The following is a 21,542-nucleotide window of genomic DNA, read 5'->3' on the forward strand; positions in this document are numbered from 1 at the left end:
ACAAACTCAATTTCCACTCAACCACAAATTCCACTCAAATGACGTCGATCTGCTTGCTGCTGGATTCTGTTCGCCTGGTAGCTCAGTATCGATTTAGGTTCCTTTTAGCTGTTGCCGCAGAAACTTTCTTCCACAATCCTCAATCGAAATTGGCACAGCGAACAGCTGAAAATAAGCCAAAGTTCCAGGCGAAGTAACAGGCAAACAGAAATCAGCAGCAAGCTGCAAAAAAAACTGAGAGCGCTTGCTTGCGAGATGAGCTTAAATTTGAGATTGAGTGCAAATGCTAAGGCGATCGTTGAATTTGAACTTTTGAGAATGAAATGTACAGCTGTGTTCATTGAAATAGCAGTGCCTATGACCTCAACATTTAAAATTTAAAAATACTATTATAAACATAACTTCAAGACAAAACATTGTTATAACAGCTTAATGTATTTATTTTCCACTATTTTTATGGTTTTTATACCCGCTAGAAAGAGGCATCTCCGACCCTATAAAGTATATTCTTGATCAGCATCAACAGCCGAGACGATCTACCCATGTCCGTCTGTCCGTCCGTCCGTATGAACACCTAGATCTCACAGACTATAAGAGATAGAGCTATAATTTTTTTTCGACAACATTTGTTATGTTTGCACGCAGATCAAGTTTGTTTCAAATTATTGCCCCGCCCACCTCCGCCCCCGCAAATCAATAAATTCGAATACCAAGCGTAAGTCGACCTACTGACTTGTTTCATTTTGGGCAACTCAATATTTTAACGAATTGAATTAATGTGAGCACTGAATTCTGTTTATGTGTAATCATTTATTTAAAAAATTCATATCTTTATACAAAAAAATCCCTGAATTAGTAAATAAATTTAAGAGTTGCTTTCGACAACAATAAAAACAACTTGACAAGTTGCTATAATAATAGTTTCTGTTATTATTAAAGTAACAAACATAAGTCTATATTACGATTTACAATGTTATATACGATATCGTCGGTAGTTTTATTTGCTGGCCTCCAATGGTGGCCAAAAGGGGGACAACTCGCTGAGGGCCACATCGTAGAGCAGACGCTGATACTCCGCAAGCAGAACTGCAAGATAAAGCGAAAGATGAGCAAGGAAACCATTTGAAAAGAGATTACAACAGTAACTTACAGCTGGGATCACGTTGCCAGTGATCGAACAGCGTTTGGCGGCTGTGTATTTGCTGGTTGATCAAGGCCTTCTTGAAATACAGCACCGAATCGTTGAGGTTCGACCAGCTCTTGATGAGCGAAGCGGGCGTCGATCTCAACTTGGACTTGAATTGCGCCAACTTGCTGCAGACGCTGCCCTCCAGTAGAAACATGCCAAAGTAGCTAAAAGAATCTTAAATTTAGTTTGTGAAAATAGCAAAAACAGAGAAATAGGAACTCACCAGCAAGCCTGCTCGCTGAGCGGCATCTCGATCTCGCCAAGCGGCAGCTCCCATCCGGCCTTGCCAAACGTGGCATCCACATGGCAATAGATGTTGCCCTTGGCAGCGTTATAACGCGGCGCTGGCTCCTCCTTCACCTGCCGTATGTTGCACAGCTGAGGCACATAGACGAGCAACCATTCCGGCTCAATCGCCGTGATGCCGCGTATGAACATTTTGCTGCTGTCGCCCTGCTGCAGTTCATACGCCTCCTGATAGACAATCCACTCGGGTTTCGCTTGCTTCAGCACCGAGGAGACGTGTAGAAAGGCCGGCTCCTCCATGTCCGCACAGTTGTACGCGTACTTGAGTCGGCGTCGCTCGTCCTTGTCGCTAATCTCGTCCAGCGGCACCTTCCGTGCCACCTGATCTCCCATGCCAGCGAGCAGGATTTGCCGTAAGAGACGCGCCTGCGATTCCGTCGGGGGCTTCAGTTGCGGATCCACACACAGCGACTCCACGTTGCTCACATTCAAATTGATCTCGTTGGTCAGCTGAACGCGCAACTTGCGCACCTCGCCGATGGCCTTCGATCGCAATCCATTCGACGCACAAAAGCTGTCCAGTTTGTGCTGGGAATGCGCATACTCAGCAGCGCCCACAGCACGCAGCAACACCATCGGATCACCGAGCAGTTGATACTGTCCGTGATTCGCCCAACTGAGACGCATTTTGTGAAAGTTATTCGAGGCGGGGGCCACATCCTCGTCCCGCTGCACGCCCGTCTCCACCAGCAGCTCCTGCACCGAGAGCGCAGCGACCAGGCAAACCGTGTAGGGCAACAGCTCGAACTGATTGGAGAGCGCCAGCATTTTGCCATAGCGAGGTGCGACCGGAAACCGTGAGATGACGCGACCCAATTGCGTGACAGCGGGCGGCAGTTCCTTCTCCTTGTCCGTTGCGGAGGAGGTGGAGTTTTTGGCTGTTGCCTCCAAGGCGCCCAGTACCGAGAGACGCTGCTCGGCGGCCTGCAACTGCAGAGCATCGGGTGGCGATGGGAATGGGAAGTGCAGGACACGATCGATGCCCATGCAACGCATCTGCAGCATCAAATCATCGACTGGCTTCTGCTGTATGTCCGGCTGACTGAACTCGGGAAACAGATCGTTATACACGGCACTCGAGTACAGACGATAGCAATGGCCAGCGCTCACACGTCCGGCGCGTCCAGCTCGCTGATCCGCCGATGCTTTCGAGGTGTAGGTGACCACAAAAGCACTTACGCCCGTCAGCTTGTCGTAGAGTCGCGTCTTCTGTCGCCCGCTGTCCACGACGTACTTGATGTGCGGTATTGTGAGCGACGTTTCGGCCACATTGGTGCTCACGACGCACAGACGACAGCCCTCGGGTATGGGCTCAAAGATGCGATTCTGCTGCTCGGAGGAGAGCAGCGAGTACAGTGGAAGCACCCAAAGTGGTTGCTTGGTGCCCGGCGCAGACAGCTGCTGATCATCGTCCAACTGCAGTTCGTCGTCGTCGTCGCCGACGTCCAAGTCGTCCTCTGGGTCACCTTCGAGATCTGAGTGCATGTCCGCCTCGGTGTCATCGCCGGGCAACTTGTAATCATCCAGATTGATGCTGGGCAGCGAGATTTGTGCGAGGAACTTCTTCTTGGATTTGCGCAGATTGCGCATAACACGCTTTAGTTCAAATTGCTGCTCCAGCTCCACGGCAGGCTGCTTCGTTTCCGGCTGCTGCTTTGCCTCCTTGTCCGGCTTGTAGGGAAATGTGCGACGCAGCTTGCGCACCAACTGATTCACCTCCTGCTGGCCGGTGACAAAGATCAAAATGCCACCCTCGGGCAGTTGTGAATGTATCTTTAACGTCTTGCGATACGCCTCTGCCACATAATCGTCGGGCGTGCGCTTTTGAAAGTGCACCGTGACCGGAAATTGTCTGGCCTCCACTTTGATCAGCGGCGGCGGCGTCTTAAAGAGTCGCGTGTTCTCGGTGAAATCACTGACACGCAACGTGGCCGACATAATGATCAGTTTGAGCGGCGTGGAGCGCTTCTGACGCAGCGGCACAATTCGCGACAGGAGACCGACCAAGATGTCCGTGTAGACGCTGCGTTCGTGCGCCTCGTCGAGCACAATCACCGAATATTTGCTGAGCAGAAAGTCCGTTTCGATCTCCTTGAGCAGCACACCATCGGTCATGAATTTGATGCGTGTCGCCGGCGTCACATTGCCCTCGAACCGTATCAGATAGCTGACCTCGCTGCTGGGCAAATTCATCTCGTGGGCCACACGCTTCGACATCGCTATGGCGGCCACACGTCGCGGCTCCGTGATGCCAATCATTTTGTGCTGTGCGTAGCCCGCTTCGTAGAGGAATTGCGGTAATTGTGTCGTCTTGCCGGAACCCGTTTCACCCGCGACTATCACAATGGGATGCTCGTTAATCAGCTCCATCACCTGCTGCTCCTCGGCGAGTATGGGCAGACGCAGACGTGCGGCCTGCACTTCATCACTGCGATCCACGGGCACGTAAACAGTTTTATGCACATACGCGGGCGTGGCTGGAGGATTGGGTTTTGTTGCAGCTGTTGTTTTCGCCGCCGCACTTGTTGTCGGCTGCTCTACAACGAGAGCGGGAGTCGGAGTGGGAACCGGAATAGGAGCGGGTGCTGGTACTGGACTGTCTACTTGCTCATCTTCGCTCTCATCTGTTGTCGTCTCATCGCTTTCATCCGCATCCACAACATTTGGATTCTTACGTTTGGCATCCAACGCTTCTTGCTCCTCGAGCAGCAGACGCCGCTTGCCTGCCCCCTTGATGGCGTTGACACGTCGTCCGAGTTGCGCCTGTGATTGCTGTTGCTGTTTCTCCTGCTTCTTGGCCAGATACTCGTCCAGCGTATGCAGACGCTTTTTGCCAATTGTCTGCACTTGACTAATGGATGTGTATTGCTTCAGTTCTGCCTCGGGAATTTGAACAGCAGCCAGATCTTCGAGGAGTTGTGCACGCTACAAAACAAAGTGTGAACTTAACGTCACGAGTTGCAGTTATAGCTTATTTTACTTACGCCTTCTTTCTTCTTTTTCTTGTCCACAATGGATTGCAGATGCTTGCGCTGCTTTTTCGACAGTATTTTGACATTCTGATGTTTCTCAATCTTGGTTTTGGTCGCCCGCTTCTGGGAAGGCAATACCAAGGCATTGGCTTCATCGTAGCCTGCGGCATAATTGGCATTTCCTTTACCTTTTCCACTGTTCAGCACATTTTCTGTTTCGATTTTAATCTGTGTTGTGTTGTTGCACGATGTGATTAAAGCGGCTTTGTTGAAGTGTATGTCGAGGGTATACTCACATTCTTGACGGCGGAATTGTCCACAATTGTTTGCGGATTTTGCCGCGCCTTGGCATTGTACACCTTTTTGCCCATATTTATATTGTGTTGGCGGTAAACATTTGTTGCTTGCTAAAATAAACGATTCGTGCACGTGCAGTCGACAGCTGTTGTTGTCGTCAGTGTGACCAGCATTCAATATGAAAAAAATACCATACAACATAAGCTGATTCTGCAATGTAACCCTATCTATAAATGCTAAAATATACTATTATGCCCAAATAAATAAAGAAAGCAAAGCGTTGTCTTCTTCTGTTAAAAATTAATATAACAAAATTAAAATAAATGTAAACAAGTTAATATTCATACTGCTGAAGCAATCAAATTGTTTGTCGAACATTGATAGACATTTTTGCATTGTCAAGGCAGTTAAATTTAAAAATATACCATTATTGTGTATACACTGTTTGTTATCGAGTTTTCTGGGCCAAAAAAAATTGCAATCGCGCAGCTGATTGTTTTTATAGTAAAAAAAATCGTATACACTTGCAACAAAACAATTTCGAGAAATTATTAATATAAACTTGCAAATTATTTAAATGTGCTGAGTGTATGGCGCTAATTGATTTAACTGTGTGACAGCGTTGTCAACTCTGTGAGAGGGAGAGAGCGAAAGAGAGCAAACAAGCAAAAGAGTGCGAGTGCGAAAATTGTCAAACGCGCTCAATTTGGCTTTGAGCTCAATAAATAAATAGACATTTGTTGTTGTACACATTCAGCTCAAAGAATTGTTTTGTTTTGCCGTTAAATTACCCGCAAAATAAAATGGCACACGCCATGGCAAATAAAACCGATCCAGTGCGAAATGTACTCTCAGCCTTGATAGCGGAGTCACAGTAAGTGCAAGTGGAGCAGCATCAGAAGCACCAGCTGCATTTCATCTTCTCTTCATCTTCTTGCTGACTCACAAATTTGGGCATTTCTATTTTGCAGTTCGCATTTGACGCCAGAAAAAATACTACGTGAATTTCGTGCCACAGCTGACAAACGTTTGACGGACTCGGAGCTGCTGGCTCTGCTCGAATCCATTAGCAGCAAACGCATCAATAGCCGCCAAGTGCTTGACGAGATTACCTATGTTCTAGAGCGGTAAGTTTTGAAAGCAGTTGCCAAAGGAGTGTATCTGTAACTCTCTGACTCACTCTCTTTAATAGTAAGGATCCCATGTATGCATTGTTAAAGTTCACGGAACGCATAACACAGGAAGCGAAGTGGCATTCCAACGCAAGTGTAGAATACGGCAAGCTACCGCCAGCATCGAGCACTAAATTGCCGCACCACTATATCGACACTATGAGCATTGGCAGCAGCAGCATCAGCACCCTTAGTTTGGCCGATGAATTGCATCCGCCAGCACGAAAGTCCTTGGATTTGTCCTATTCCACGCCCGTAACTAGTCGCAAACCGGACGAGAGTCCGTGTCTCGAGACGCTCCTTACACGCCGTCCCTCCCCCTCAGTGCCCACGGAATCCTCATCTCGTGGTGATCTCAGTATGGTGAGTACCTCTGCGGGAATGCAGAAAGTATCTCTTAAATTTAGCTTGCTTAATTGGTTTCCCTTGTTGCAGATCAAGAAACGCGTAATGAATGCCGTTGCGCATATGCCAGTGCATGAAAGCACCAACAATCGATCCGCCAACCGATCCTCGCTGAGCCTCAATGGCGGCAATAACACCGGCATTACATCTAACAATGCCACGTCCATCCAGGCACCCTCGATACAACTGTCGACGAGTGGAGGCAGCGTCGACTTGGATTTGGACTTTCAGGATGGCATGCTGGAGGCACAACGCACCCACATGCTGTGGGACTACTGCAAGGTGGAGGGACAAAACCAAAGACCGCCGGCTGAGATTGCAGCCATGCCGCTGGAGAGTCAACAGCATGCGCTAATACTCGATTTGATTTACTGCTTGAGTGGTGTGCGTGGCAGCTACATAACGCCGCTGCCGCGTGACAAAAGCAGCTCGGGATTGGCTCGATACGAGACACGCTTCACTGTGCATCCGGGTGTGGATAAAGCGCTGGCGGAAATGGTGCACGAGATTCTGCCACTGGCATCGCATTTCATGGCCATGCAGAAGGTGATGGCGATCACAAATAATCGTGGACAGGTTAACAATTCGTTGAATGCTGCGCTTCAAGACTTAACCCACGACTTTTATGTACGTGAATGAAATATCGAAATTGAATTTCGCTGTATTATAAGCATATTAATGTGTTTTGCAGTTGCTGGTGGCCGAGGCGGAGGCAGAACTGGACAGCCAGGCGCTGACGCTGCCAAAGCTGCTGTATTATCTGCAGCCAACCATGTGGGTGATGGAGGGTCTCTGGAGCACGTTGGGCGAGATTCAGCTGGTGGGTACTAAATGTTTTAAATACTTGTAATGATGAACACAAATGTGTGTGTCTATTGCAGAGCAATCTAAAGGGCGGCGATGTGCTGTCGCATTTGTGCCGTTGCATCAAGCAGCTGGAGGGCGATAAGGCGACGCAGGATGTGCTAATCAGTCTGACGACGAAAGCGGCAGCTCCATACATGCGCATGCTACAGTTGTGGATACACCAGGGCATCATTGTGGACAACACCGAGGAGTTTCTCGTTGTCGACAACGAGGTGGTGCACAAGGGCGAAACAATGCCCGAGCACTATTCGGATGATTATTGGGAGAAGCGTTACACCAGACGCAGCCATGCGGTGCCCACATTTCTGGCCAATCACTCGGACATCATATTGCGCACGGGCAAATATCTCAATGTGATACGTCAGTGTGGCAAACGTGTGACGTGCCAGAAGAATAACGATGCACAGTTCGATCCCACCAAGAATCTGCATGTCAAACTCATCGAAGATGCGTACTTTTTTGCCGCCCGTCAGCTGCTTGATGTGCTGCTGAATGAGAACGATTTGATGGGACATCTGGAGTCGGTCAAGCGGTATTTGTTGCTGCTGCAAGGTGATTTTATTGCCCAGTTTATGGATGCCTGCGAGGATGAGTTGTCCAAGAATGTGGATCAAGTGCTGCCCATGACATTGGAGAATTTACTTGGTCTCACGTTGCGTTTGTCGTCGGCTCGCAGTGATCCGTACAAGGATGATTTGCACTGTGAGTTGCTCACCTACGATCTGGTCACACAAATGTCAAAGATTATGGATCAGGAAGAAGGTAAATATGATTTTCTAATTTCGTGATATGCGTTCAAATTAAAATGAATGCTCGCTGCTTTTCTAGAGTATTGGAAAACCACAGATCGCTTGGATTTGACGGGACTGGAGTGTTTTGCCTTCACGTACGAGGTAAAGTGGCCCGTCTCCTTGGTGCTCAATCACATTGCCATCACCAAGTATCAGATGCTCTTCCGACAGCTTTTCTACTGCAAGCACGTCGAGCGGCAGCTGTGCAAGTGAGTTCTCAATAGAGTCGAGAAGAAGGAGGGGATATTAAAATGTTTTCTTTGCAGAATCTGGAAGGAGAACTCGATGGCTAAAAAGTTCTCGGCTCAGGCAGCGGAACTGTATCGCTCAGCGTTCACATTGCGTCAGCGCATGATGAATGCCATACAAAATCTGGAGTATTATATGATGATCGAGATCATTGAGCCCAATTGGCATGTGTTTATCGAGAAGATGACTAAAGTGGAGAATGTCGACGAGGTGCTCAATCTGCATCAGGACTTTCTCGATTTGTGCCTCAAGAATTGCATGCTGACAGAGACGTCGCATCTGAATCGTGCCATATTTAAGCTATGTAAGATCTGTCTCAACTTCTGCGAGTTCATACAGGTAAGATGGCATTAGTATATACTACGCTGTGATCGTCGATATATGATATGTTTAATCTACATTTATAAGTCAACGCCTCTTTGTATGTATTTGTCTTGTTTCCATGTTCTCTCTCTCTCTCTCTCTCTCTCCCCCAATGCATATTCTCTGCCTGCCCAATCAAACGAATCTCAATTGAAACCCAAATCAAAAACAATATTCAATATCAATATATTATGTGTAAAATATAAAAAAAAATATATATATAGCGCTCGCAACGTCTCTTTCTCGACGCGGAGCTCAAGTCAATGGTCTGTGATAGCAGCGATGAGAGCACGGATCAGTCTGACTCTGAGCCGGAAGTTTCGGATCGGCCACAGGTATAACACAAGCACGCTTCTAGGGACCTTTGTACTCTAGCAGAGTGTCGCAACGAGGATCTTAAGTTTAAAACTCTTTTTAATTGATTTTCGTAACTTTATGTTAATATTCCTTTGTTATAATCGAAATACTACTTACAAATATTTTTATTCATCCTGTCCGTCTATTTTAAATTATTATGTAAAAGTATTTATTCCGATATTTTGTAGAAAATCTATTTTCTCTTCGATTATTAATTTAAACATAATATCCATCATATATCTTTAACAAACTATTCTCTATAAATGTTGTCACACTCTGCAAGGGTATTTGAAACTTCGGTGCGCCGAAAACAGATTTGCATTTTTGGTTTATTCCTTATCTAAAACTCGATTTCATGCAACACATTTGAGTATTTTTTTTTGTATATATTATTGGTTCAGCTAATCGCCACGTGCTAAAACCCTGTCTTGAGTTTTTAGTTTGCTTGTCTGCATGTTCATCCCGTAACCATTTCCAAGTTATCCTTATTTCATATAAAGTTTACGTTTTTTTCTTTGTATATATTAATTTCTATTCAGGACTGACTGAAATTCCATTTTCGAAACTGGAATTTTCTGCAGACCTCAAGTTTTTCGTCATTCTAAAATATTGTTGCTTTTGCAGGACGAGAGTTCGATGGCTCAAACGGAAACGTTTTCGGAGAGCGTAAAGCGTTTTGATTTGGAATTTACTGGGATGCTAATATCGTTCCTGAAGCAAATTAATGATCTGGCCAAGGCGAATACCGGAGATCGTTTCATGAATCTCGTGCATCGCATCAATTTCAACTCATTCTACTCGGAACAAATGGAAAGAATGTGCGTTATGGACGCCATGGGTTAATACTTTAAATTCTTCCAAAAAAAAAACAAAGCTCAAATATTACTAAACAAACTCGAAAAAGACAGAACAGATCACTAGTATTACAGCGGGTCGATGATGGACAATATCATTCCTGTTTCCATAATTATCGGCTTTTCGATTGCACAATCTTCATAACCAATCCTCAACTAGTTTTATAATATCTATGTTTAATATACAAATTATACTATGTCTACCAATAAATCACAATTGTTTTTTTAATATAAAACTGTTTTATCGATCGTCTGTTGGAGTTTTGAACAAGTGAAAACGGCCAATTCATTGATCATTAATCACACTAATTGATCATTTAGACTGTCAGTCAAAAATAGCTTTTAAGCAATTAGAATACCGGTTGTTATCATGGCTGCAGCTCTACTCAACGGCAATGGAACCGAAATTTGAAATTCTCATTTCCAAAAGCGTAGAGTACGGCTGTTGACATGCTCGATAATTATCGATTGATATATCGATCAGTGTGCAATTCGCAAATGCATCACAGCTAATTGGCTAACTCTACTCTCACTGCCATAACTATCAAATGCACATGACAGAGGAGAATCGAGTTCCCGATTAGATGCTATCATAATCAATCTATCGATTTCAATTATTCGATCAATTATGCGGGCTGTCGTCGTGCATTCGCTTGTAACATGCTGTCACTGATGTGCCAAATAAGAATTAAAATCTATCGTACATTTCAAAAACGATTTGCACTTACTATTTGACACTTCAGGAACGGCTAGTTACCAGATGCGCTTTGCGTATAATCGAGTTATCGATAACTGCTGTTGTTGGTTTAAGCATTGGAATAGTAAGGCCCTTTCGGACTGTTATCTATGAATAGTTTAAAATGCACATAGCAGTCGAAAAGGGCCTTTCAATTCAAATGCTACTTATAAGGCAAAGAATTAATATCATTTTTGTGATCGAAATTGAAGCACATGAAAACATAACCTCAATTCATGCTAGCACATCTGATTTTCTTCGTTTCGAGATGTCGAAAATTAACGTTACGTTAAGACTATTGACTGCAAAGTTGATCGAACTAAAGAACGAAAGAAATAAATCTCTTTAAACAAAAGATTAAAAAAAAAACAAAATCGGATTAAAGCTTTAAATTTCTGCTTAATCGTCAGTATTTTGTTTTGCAATCGAAATGCGAAGTTTGCATTCATGTAAATATAAACGCCATATAATTGGATAGTCCAATGACAATGATGGAAGGACGACAGATCTGGCAACTATGTAATTAACATCACAACTTTAATGCAAATAAAACACACACACACACATACTGATATACACATGCTCTGCATGGCAGAAGAGCAGCAAAAAAATATTGTATATTGATGGCTTTGTTTTAAATCAACTTCTCTCTACGTACCGCCCCGCTCCGCCCCCTCTGCATGATGGAACCCTTTTTGGCTGTCTTGTTTGTGTGTGTGTGTGTGTGTGTGTGGGTCTCGTGCGAAAATGTGCCAATTTTAATTTGCTATGGATTTTCATCATGTTGCGCAGTTTTTGCACGGCCACTGGCCGCAACTGCCAGTAAGGGGGCACAGGCGAAAGGATAACGACCCAAACTCACACACAAACACACCAGCACAAACTGCCGCAAAAGCCAATTTGCTTTGCAATGCATGCGACTCGTTGTATGTGTGTTTGTACATAATAATATACATGAAAACGAGGGCTGGCTGATCGATAATCGACTGTAGTGTTATCGCGCTGCTTGATGTTATCGAAAGATCAGTGTATACATACATTTTTGTGTGCCAAAATGGCGGCACAAAGATTCTGGAGGTAACACTGAAAAGCGCAATAGTGAAAAACGTACAGTGTAGTGAAAGTTGTGCTTAGTCGGTAATTTTTTTTATGTGAAACTATCTGTGCCTGCCCTCGCAAATACGTTTAAGCTGTATTTTATATTGGTGCACGTGTGTGTGTGTTATATGTTTACTATTAGCCGACGTAGTGCCACCTACGCCTACGCCTACATCAGAACTCTAGCGACCCCTCATCAATGGCGCCTCATATCCAAAGAGCATCCCTGCACCGCTCCGTCCGTTCCGCCGCTCCACATGCAATTGGCAATTTAAGCTCGCATGAATTATCGACAATCAATTATGGTTTCTGGCTATGGCGATTGCTTGGACATGAACATGGTTTTGGATGTGCACACATACATACAAATGTATATAGGTATGTATGTATGTATGTATATAAATATGTGTGTATGTGTATGCGGCGAGCTTGCATATGCCACATGCACATCTGGCCGTGTGTTTGTGTGTATGTTAATTAATCAAAAGCCCATCTATCTATCGATTGAGCATTTACTGACAGACATATGCAAATTAAAAGCATACAAGCAGCTCATTAATGTGCACTTGAAAGGCCCAGCAACAACAAAACGCAATAATATGAACAACATAAAATACCAAGAGCTGTTCAACTATTTTTATTTTAATTCTCTCTTTTTTTTTGTGTCCGATTAAATGTTAGTGAACAGCAAGTTGCATTTAACATGTCGCAATGTTTATTGACATTGTTTTGCAATTACTTCCAACTCCATTTTATTAAGTTGGCTGCGCCTCCCACACACACTTACACACATGATCAAATTGGCAATTGGCGTTGCCAGATAATGTTAATGCATATTGTTGATGTTGATGCCATTTTCCCGTCTCGAAAACGTGAATATCTCAGCGATTATTGCTTACACGATGAGATGTCCGCGAAATCGGAACTGGAATCGGCTTTCTGTATATGTATATATATAAGTAAATGTGGCACTTATCCTGTGTTAATGTTTGTTGCTCTTTGCAGCGCACAGACATTGATGAGAACTAATCCAATTGTGATATTGTCATTGGAACCGCTTTCATCAAAGGCGGTGCGGACTGCCCATGAAATATTTAAGGATATCAACAGCTAAACGATCAAGCCTTATGACTTGCTGATCACAGATACCCCGAACACCTCGAAAGGACACAGAGATGGAATAGAAATACTGGATATGGAGACATCTAAAATTCATAACTTATGTGTTTGCCAATGTCGAGCTGGTCAAGTACTATTGCATTTGAGTTGGATCCCGAAACTCACTGTTATTGTTCAATATTGCATTTTTATACATAACAGTTGAGTGTCGTGATTCCAATTCAACTACAATCGTGAATCATGGATCACTTTCGGTTTCAATGGATAGATGGTAGATGGATGTACTTCTTACGACAGCAAGTTTCGGAGGTTTCGTATTGTAACTAGCTGATGTTTGGATAATACAGTACGATAACTCGGAAATGCGCTGCGGTAAAATATGGCAATCAAACGCACACACACATGCAGACAGGCATAAACATGCTGGGACACGCACAGACAGGCACACAATGGAGCTGTAAATAATAATATGTAATAGTGAAGGTTCCACAGCAACCCATGCCATCCTGATGATGAATATATTCAATTAGACGCGCCATACAATCTGCAATATACCGGGACAATGGACGATAGCATAGACTCCAGCATGCTGTAGAATACGTTCAACAAACAACGCATTTAGCTGGCACACGACTCGCTAGGCTGGCCAAGTTGCCACGCCCACACGCCCACGCCATACGCTTCACACCATGGGACTAAAGGTAAGAGCTAATTGAACAATAAAATATGATATTGTTGTTGAACAACAATATAAAAAAATCAACTAGAAGTAAGTAAGAAAACGTTGGGAATGCTCGCAATGAAGTTACCCTGTCAAATTTCAAGAACTCTTTAAAGAACTTTTAAAGAACAATATATTTTAAATTTAGTTTAGTTATGCTTGCATAACTTTTTTGTTTCTAAATAGATTTTGCGCAAATTTGCAGAATATTTGAAAATAATATTTATATATTAGAGTTTAAATTTTGGAGAAGCTAGCTAAAGGATGGAGAAGTCAGTGTGTATTTTAGACTGACCAGAAGTAATCAAATTAAAGTTTTTGATTTGATATTTCGTGGTAGGGTAGGGGAGTGTGGCTGTCAACAAACGCAATGATTACATTTTCATTTGATAAATTTATAGATTGTTTGTCATATAGGGCGTGACCTACATACACACTCAAACACTCGCATAATGTCGCACAATTGGAATGAAAATTGGCAAAAGCTTCTTCGCACAAGTCAAGGAGTAAAGTGGGCGAAGGGAAGGGGTGGGAAAGGAGGGAAGGGGCTGGCCGGTTATCATGTAGTGTCAAATTAGGCAGCTTCTACGGCAGGTCATAAAATTAGCACACACACACAAGTGCGAGGGAGAGAGAACGATGTGGCACGTGGCATGGTTTTTGACTTCTTTCAGTCGCCAACGCATTGTTGTTGTTGTTGTTGTTGTTGTTGTTGTTGTTGGCCCAACCGGGTGTTCATAAAGTGGAGGCACGTGTCTCAATATAAATGGGGTGTCAAGCGAATAGGTTGCATGCACTTTTAGTCAAGTGAGCGACACACTCGGATGTGGCAATGGACACCTGCCGCATGCCACATGCCACATGCCACACACACACATAAACAAACAACTAAGACACAATGTCAGCACTTGGCATTCAAATCTGTCAACACTTTAAACAAGTTGTGAGATTCTTTTCGCTTTTTTCCGGAAATTCTTCTTGAATTCTTCTTTATGACTTGACTTTTAATTGAGCTTTAATTTGCTCGCTTTCTTCTGCTTATTTTACAATTATAATCGTTTCAAGTTAGATACAAATACTTGATTATGAATTAAAATCCTGATATGAGTCGGAAGTGTTTGTATAATAAGAACAAATTGATTGTTTTATATTTTTAACTGGAATAATTTGATTAATTACTCAGTTTTCACATAAGGAATCTTTGCAGTCATGTCTTTGGTAATTAGTTTAGTTAAGAGTTGAGTTTTGGAATTAGTTTCGGTCAGTTGAGTTGATCATCATCTGGAGGCTCTTTGACAAAAGCATCTAATCAATTTTGAATTAAGCTGTAATGCGACTAATAAACCGCACTGCACGGTTGTGGCATGTGGCAAGCTGCATGTGTGTGGAACACATGTACAAATTGATTTCAAATGTTGTGGCATAATTCGAGCAATTCATTTGATCTTCATTGGGCATTGTTGCTGCTGCTGCTGTTGCTGTTGCTGTTACAATTTTCGATTTTCCCATTTTTTTTATTTTCAATTTTCAGTCTGTGAACTTAACAAGGACTCATGCCCCAGAGTCCTTGCCTACTCGAATTACAAGCCCATCGACACATTTGGGAATGCCGCGCAGGCGAGGGGCAGGGGCAGGGACAGGGGCATGCAGCACTGTTGCCACCCTCTGTGTGGCATGCAAAAGCTATTTGAAATTTCAATTCGTCTGCTGTTCGTTGTTGGCTTGTTTTGCGTTCTGGTTTACGCAGTTGTCCATCCACATCTCCCCCTCAATCAGTGGGAAAGGGAAAGCAAGTGCGACTGAGATAGAGACAGAAAGAGAGAGAGAGAGAGAGTGGGAGGAGTGCAACAACTGTGCGCTTTAGTGCGACACCCCGAGGTGTTGACAACAGTCGCTGCAGTCACTCGGAATGACGAGGAGCTGTCACTTTTCTCTTTGTCTTTTGTCCGCTCTCGAGCAACAACAAATTGAGCATATGCGCCTTTGGATTAGTGCTGAATAGTTATTTTAGCATTAGGTCTAGCCCAAGACTCGTATTACGCCCATCTCAAATTCGGAATAGCTTTGGATTCATGCTTAGTTCATAAAAAAGCGTAATGAATGTATAAAGTTATTTGTAGCATTCATAAACATAATGTAAATAATCAAAACAGAATTTAATTCCTAATTCCTAATCGATTTTCAAATAACTATCAAATTTTAAATAGATCATTTTCCTTTCTAAACAGAATTTTTACAACCTCATTTAAAAATTCAATTCAATTCAATTCATTCAAATTGAAGGATATATCTTTTACACATTTTAAGTATAATGATCCATGGAGTTAATAATGTTTTGTACGTCAGTAGATTTGTAGACCACATTCTTATTAATCGATCGATTATTAATGAATCTTAAGAAGTTTGTTGTTTGTTGAGCACATCGTGTTGTACAATGACGGTTGCTAGGAATATCAAATACATCCGATAGCTACCGTTCAATGTACAAAAAGATATAGTCAAGTTATAAATCTCAAGAGCTGACATAAAGTTGTAGAGAATGCTCGACTAGAGATACCCGCTTCGCAATTGTTAAAAAACAATACAGATCGGTATTAAATACCAAATTAATATACTGAAAACATATTGATATACCGAAATGTATATTTCACATATATTCTACTATATTTACAATATATAATTGATCACAAAAATATACTGATATACCGAAATGTATATTTTATATATACTAATATACTGAAATATACTGAAAGGTATATTTGATATATACTACTATATTCAAAGGATGCCGTAGAGCACAAAAATATACTGATATACCGAAATGTATATTTGATATATACTTCTATACTGAAAAATACTGATATATACTGAAAGGTATATTTGATATATACTACTATATTCAAAGGATGTCATAGAGCACAGAAATATACTGACATACCGAAATGTATATTTGATATATACTACAATACTGAAAAATACCGAAATGTATACTTGATTTATAATTCAAAATATTTCATGGATCACAAAAAACATACTGAACACTATATTTTATATAGTTGCTACTACATTCATGATATACCACAACAATATACAGATATACCGAATTGTATATTTTAAATATGTATATACTAAAATACTGAAAAATACTGTTATATACGGAAATGTATATTCTATATGTACTACAATACTGAGAAATATTGATATGTGCCGTAATGTATATGATTCTTACTACTACATTCAAAATATACCATGGATCACAAAATATACTGATAAATTCAAAAGTATATTTATTTACCGAGAAATATTGATATATATCGTAATGTATATAAATATACCATGGATCACAAAATATACTGAGAGTATATTTAATATACATACATATATACTTCTACATCCAAAATATACCATTGAGTATCAAAAATATACCAGATATACCGTCAACAAAAGCAAATAAGAATTGACACAATATCCTTGATACCCTTCTATGGGAAGCGGGCATAAACAGTTTCATTCGGTTAAATTCTATGCTCATTATTTGCTGTAGGGTATTTAGCGCGTCGTCTATGCTCGCACATCATCAAAGAAACAACTTGAAAACCTGCCGAAACATATCTCAATTGTATTGCACTTGTGCTTAGCGCCGCTGGACAAATTTGTTGACAGCTAGCAGCAGCAATTGGACCACCATGCGTGCCCAACATCGCCATCACCACCACCATCGACAGCAGCAACATCAGCATCAGCACAACCCACTGCACTGACGACAACACAACACAGCACAAGAGTTCGAGCTCGAATGCTTCATCATTTGCAATTATTTAGGCAATAATTACTATTGTGTCTTATGCTTACATTTTGCTCGCTCTGCACTCGAAACGGGGAGGAATGGCGAGGGTCGCAGGGCAGGAACAGCACATACGGCTTGCAACACGCCCAAACGCCCAAAACTCCGACCAGAATTCGAATCGAAGCCAACCCAGCCCATTTGCGTTGTCACCCTCTTGACTTAATGAGGCCTTTTTGTGCTCTTGATGGATTTTAAATTGTTGTCATCATCTCCATTTGTCACTCGTCTTGTTGTTGTTGCCCAAATGTGGGTTGTTCGCTGTATTTAACAATACGAGCCGGGAGAATCCGCAGGTTTAATCCTTAGTCAGTCGCTAAATGTGGCAGACTTTTGACACTCAAAGCGCATTTGCTTCAAATTAAATGATTAGCTTAGCCCTGCTCACGAAAGAGACGAAAAATCGGCTTAGTGCATATTTGATATCGGTTTTTTTAGTCTGCTGAAACAATGTGTCTTCCATTTATGGGAAATGTATATTTCGCACCGTCTGTCTGTCCGTCCAGCTATAGAATCGTGTCTATCTCTAAGATGCGAAAAGCTAGCGTCTTTAAATTTTGTTTTGCTCTTGGCTTTTTATAAAACGATTGAAAAATTGTGAAATTCATAGAAAGTATTCAAGTATTTTAATCATGATCTAATAATTTGGATGTCCTATGTATTCCGAATTGAGTTGTTGAATTCAACTTTTTTCTTTTAGTTTTTTTTTTTAGGATTATCGATATTAAAAAGTCAAGTATACTTGGCTTAAGATAATCCCAGCTTAACCTGATATTGACACTGTTTCACTTTTTTCCTTTGGATGCCAAAGCTTCAACACTTTTAGATCTTTTACAAATTAAATATGTTGTGCATATCAAAATTCACTAAAGTTTTGATAATTTTAATTGTATTAAACAATTATTAGCTAAAGGAAGCCTGAAAGTGGAGAAGGGCAGCTTAAGTATTAGCATTAGGATTCGCTTAAAAGCTTTTGTCTTCCATATCCGAAGTACATTAAACATTTAGCAACCTGTCGTCGTCGTCGTCTCATTGACTTTACCGCATTGCTGCAAACATTCCCGCACCCCATAAAAAGTGTGTGTGCAGCACTTGGAATATGTCACATCGCCGAGTTGAGTTGAGTTGTTGTTGATTGGGCGTGCCAACCCTTGGCTGGCAACCCAAGCAGCGTATTGGCTTTGCCTTCAAGTGTGGGCATAGGCCTGAGCTTCGCACCGTATCCGGGTCTGGGTCTTTGGCTCGGCTTGGCTCAGTCGCCCTTTTTGCAGTTGCAAATTACATTCAAATTATACGATTTTGATAAGAGGGACATTCAAAAGTTTCCAATTTCAAGTTGTGCGTACTCTTGAAGTACGCTCTCGCTGCCTCAGAGCTCAGAGCGGTCAGGTCCCGGTACGGCGAGGAGTTTCTCCTTCTCCTCGGTGAGCTGAGACTCGTTCTGGTTCTCGTTCTGGTTCTGGTTCTGTGCCAGCAAAACTTCTTGCTAAAGTTGTCGAGTGCGTGTGTTGGAAGGAAAAGTGAAGCGCGGTGTGCGACGGAGCGACAACATAGTACGGACGGACGGACGGGCAGCAGGAGGCTGTGCAAAAAGTTGACATATGTGCGCCCCGAGCACTTTTCCGGAAACAGCAGGGCGACATTTTTTCCCATTTTTTGCCGCCGCGTTGTCGCTGAGTTTTGAGTGTATCTTCGGCATCAAGGGACATGCACTTGATTTTAGTTTGAGAGTCCATGATAATCGTGTCGTTGTTGTTGTTGTTGTCTTGGCTGCTCTGCTGCTGGCTCATTGCTGGTAATACCCTGTTCTTATTACAGAGCGGTAACATCGACCATAGCATCATTAAAGTGGGGCGGAATTATGCTCAGTCAGTCAGCAAATCTAAATTGAAATCATGAGGTACCACCGCAAGGTCGCTTTGAAAATAGATTATTATTATTTGGCCTTATCGGGAATATTTAAATTGTGCACTTTATTACGTTGGGATCAGAGATTGTCGAACTCTTTGCTTTAATAATCAACCCTACAGCTGTAGGGTCTTTTGATAATTAGCCCTACTGCTGTATGGTTGGATAAGAAAGCTCAGACATTGTTAAAGTTGATGCTTATTAGAAAGTTATTAACCCGACCTGCTGTATGGTTAGATAAAAAAGCTCAGACATGGTTAAAATTGATAGCTTAAGGAACAGACAGCATTTTTTTATTGAAGGTTGTAGTTTCATTGCCTCAAGAAGCAGCCTTACAATTTGGAAGGTCGTTTTATAACATAGCTTATATGATGAGTAATTTTTTATAAAAGGTTGTAGTTGCGTTTGCATCAAGAAGCAGCCTTACAATTTGGAAGGCCGTTCCATAACTTAGTTTATATGATGAGTAATTTTTTTAGAAGGTTGTAGTTTCATTACCTCAAGAAGCAGCCTTACAATTTGGAAGGTCGTTTTATAACAGCTTATATGATGAGTAATTTTTTATAAAAGGTTGTAGTTTCATTACCTCAAGAAGCAGCCTTACAATTTGGAAGGTCGTTTCATAACTTAGCCTATTTGATGAGTAATTTGAACTTAAATACAGGGTAGCTGTTAGTCAAGCAGACTCGAGTGATTTGCTTGGGCCTGACGGCAGATCCGTTGTCCGACGGTCCTCGGTTAAGCTTTCCTCCGCTCGCTCAAATTGTATGATTGAAAAATTAATGGACATGACCGACGCACGACGAAGCAGGCGAAGCGAGCGGGGGGCGGGCGACGAAAGGCAATGAACGAGTGGCATGCGGGGGTGTGGGGGAGGAGAAGGCAGCAACTATTTGACTGTGGTTCCCAGGTAAAGTTACAGCCGCCAAACCAAAGCAAAATCCCCCAACACTGAAATGCCTCTTTACGCACACTCTCGCCCTTCCTCCCTTCCTCGCTCTCTCATTCTGTCGCTGTCTCACTCATCGAGCGCTGTGTCTCACTCTCACTGTCTGCTTGTGTATTGTAATAATATAGCAAAATGCAAAATGAAATTGAATTTTTTAAAATGATGCTAATTAAATCGAAAGATTTAAATCATTTAAACGTCGAGCTTAACAGCTCGATTCGTTGCCTTATTTTTCGTGTCAAAGGGAACAGATGAAGGGTGAGGGGCAAGGGGCAAGGGGAAATCGCACTTTGATGTTGAAATTAGCGTTATATCTGAACACATAGCTATTGTTGTCACTACTCATATTTAATATGAAATTTAAAATGTATTTATTTAATATTATTGATTAATTTGCCTGATTCGTGTTTTTTGAGTAGACAATTCCTTCTAGCGGAGCAAAAAAATCTTATTTGATATCAAATGCAAGCAAATAAAACTTCTCTGCTCGCTCAGAGGAAATGCCCCCAAAATGCTTGCTTGTAGACATCTCCTTCTAACGACCAAAAAAAGTCCTATTTGATATTAGGGATAGTGCACAAATATTACTCCATTAATCGCAGAGAATAGAAGAAACAAGAAGAATTAATTCAAGAATAATTTGGTTAAAATTTGGTAATGTTTTGTTTAATAATTAAAGACTTTAAGAGAATAGTTTTGAAGAAATTTGTTTTTATAATAATTACCATATTGATGTAGTCTTTGGCATAAACTTCTAGTGTCGAGGAATGAACAGATTTGTGTTTATAGCAAAATCCAAGCTCAAACGTCGAACACGAAAAGTAAATGTCTTTTATTAATAGTCACGTAGTCTCACATTAGAAATATATATATTATAGATTAGTAATGCTCCTTCAATAGTACTATTATATCATTAAATGCTCCAATGTTTTTAATGCTTCAAAAGTTCTATATAATCCGAATACTTTTATATCTTTAATATGCTCCAATAGATTTGTAATGCTCCTTCAATAGTTCTATATAATCCGAATACTATTATATCTTTAATATGCTCTGATAGATTTGTAATACTTCTTCAATAGTTCCACATAATAGATTATGTATATAATGCTCCAATAGATTTGAAATACTTCTTCAATAGTTCTATATAATCCGAATACTTTTATGTCTTTAATATGTTCCAAAAGACTTTTAATACTTCTTCAATAGCTCCACATAAGCTGAATACTATTATATATTTAATATGTTCCAATAGATTTGTAATGCTCCTTGAATAGTTTTCTAAAATCCGAATACTTTTATATCTTTAATTTGCTCCTCGAATAGATCTTTAAAGTATTTCGTT

The 21,542-nt window shown here is 41.6% G+C and overlaps 2 protein-coding genes and 1 long non-coding RNA gene across 4 annotated transcripts; 2 read left to right on the top strand and 1 right to left on the bottom strand.

Moving 5' to 3' along the window:
* Nucleotides 1-921: 921 nt before the first annotated feature.
* LOC117578319 (probable ATP-dependent RNA helicase kurz) lies at nt 922-4,931 on the bottom strand. Its single transcript, XM_034263775.2, has 5 exons — nt 4,764-4,931; nt 4,480-4,695; nt 1,413-4,420; nt 1,151-1,353; nt 922-1,086 (listed from the first exon to the last, which is right to left on the bottom strand). The coding sequence occupies exons 1-5, from the start codon at nt 4,836-4,838 to the stop codon at nt 998-1,000; spliced, it is 3,591 nt and encodes a 1,196-aa protein (XP_034119666.1). The 5' UTR covers nt 4,839-4,931; the 3' UTR covers nt 922-997.
* A 511-nt stretch (nt 4,932-5,442) lies between these two features.
* LOC117578320 (gamma-tubulin complex component 2 homolog) lies at nt 5,443-9,841 on the top strand. Of its 2 annotated transcripts, XM_034263776.2 has the most exons (10): nt 5,443-5,638; nt 5,736-5,891; nt 5,957-6,299; nt 6,372-6,968; nt 7,033-7,161; nt 7,223-7,970; nt 8,037-8,208; nt 8,266-8,587; nt 8,836-8,946; nt 9,593-9,841. In XM_034263776.2, the coding sequence occupies exons 1-10, from the start codon at nt 5,568-5,570 to the stop codon at nt 9,809-9,811; spliced, it is 2,868 nt and encodes a 955-aa protein (XP_034119667.1). In that variant the 5' UTR covers nt 5,443-5,567; the 3' UTR covers nt 9,812-9,841. The 2 variants fall into 2 exon arrangements, with proteins under 2 accessions (XP_034119667.1, XP_034119668.1); XM_034263777.2 differs by lacking the exon at nt 8,836-8,946 and having other exon boundaries at nt 5,446-5,638.
* Nucleotides 9,842-11,901: 2,060 nt separating this feature from the next.
* On the top strand, nt 11,902-12,765 carry LOC127565901 (uncharacterized). The gene is made up of 2 exons (XR_007955298.1): nt 11,902-12,034; nt 12,662-12,765. It is a non-coding gene; the product is annotated as an uncharacterized LOC127565901 (long non-coding RNA).
* The last annotated feature ends 8,777 nt before the right edge of the window (nt 12,766-21,542 follow it).

Source organism: Drosophila albomicans, chromosome X, assembly GCF_009650485.2.
Source record: "Drosophila albomicans strain 15112-1751.03 chromosome X, ASM965048v2, whole genome shotgun sequence".
NCBI lineage: Eukaryota > Metazoa > Arthropoda > Insecta > Diptera > Drosophilidae > Drosophila > Drosophila albomicans.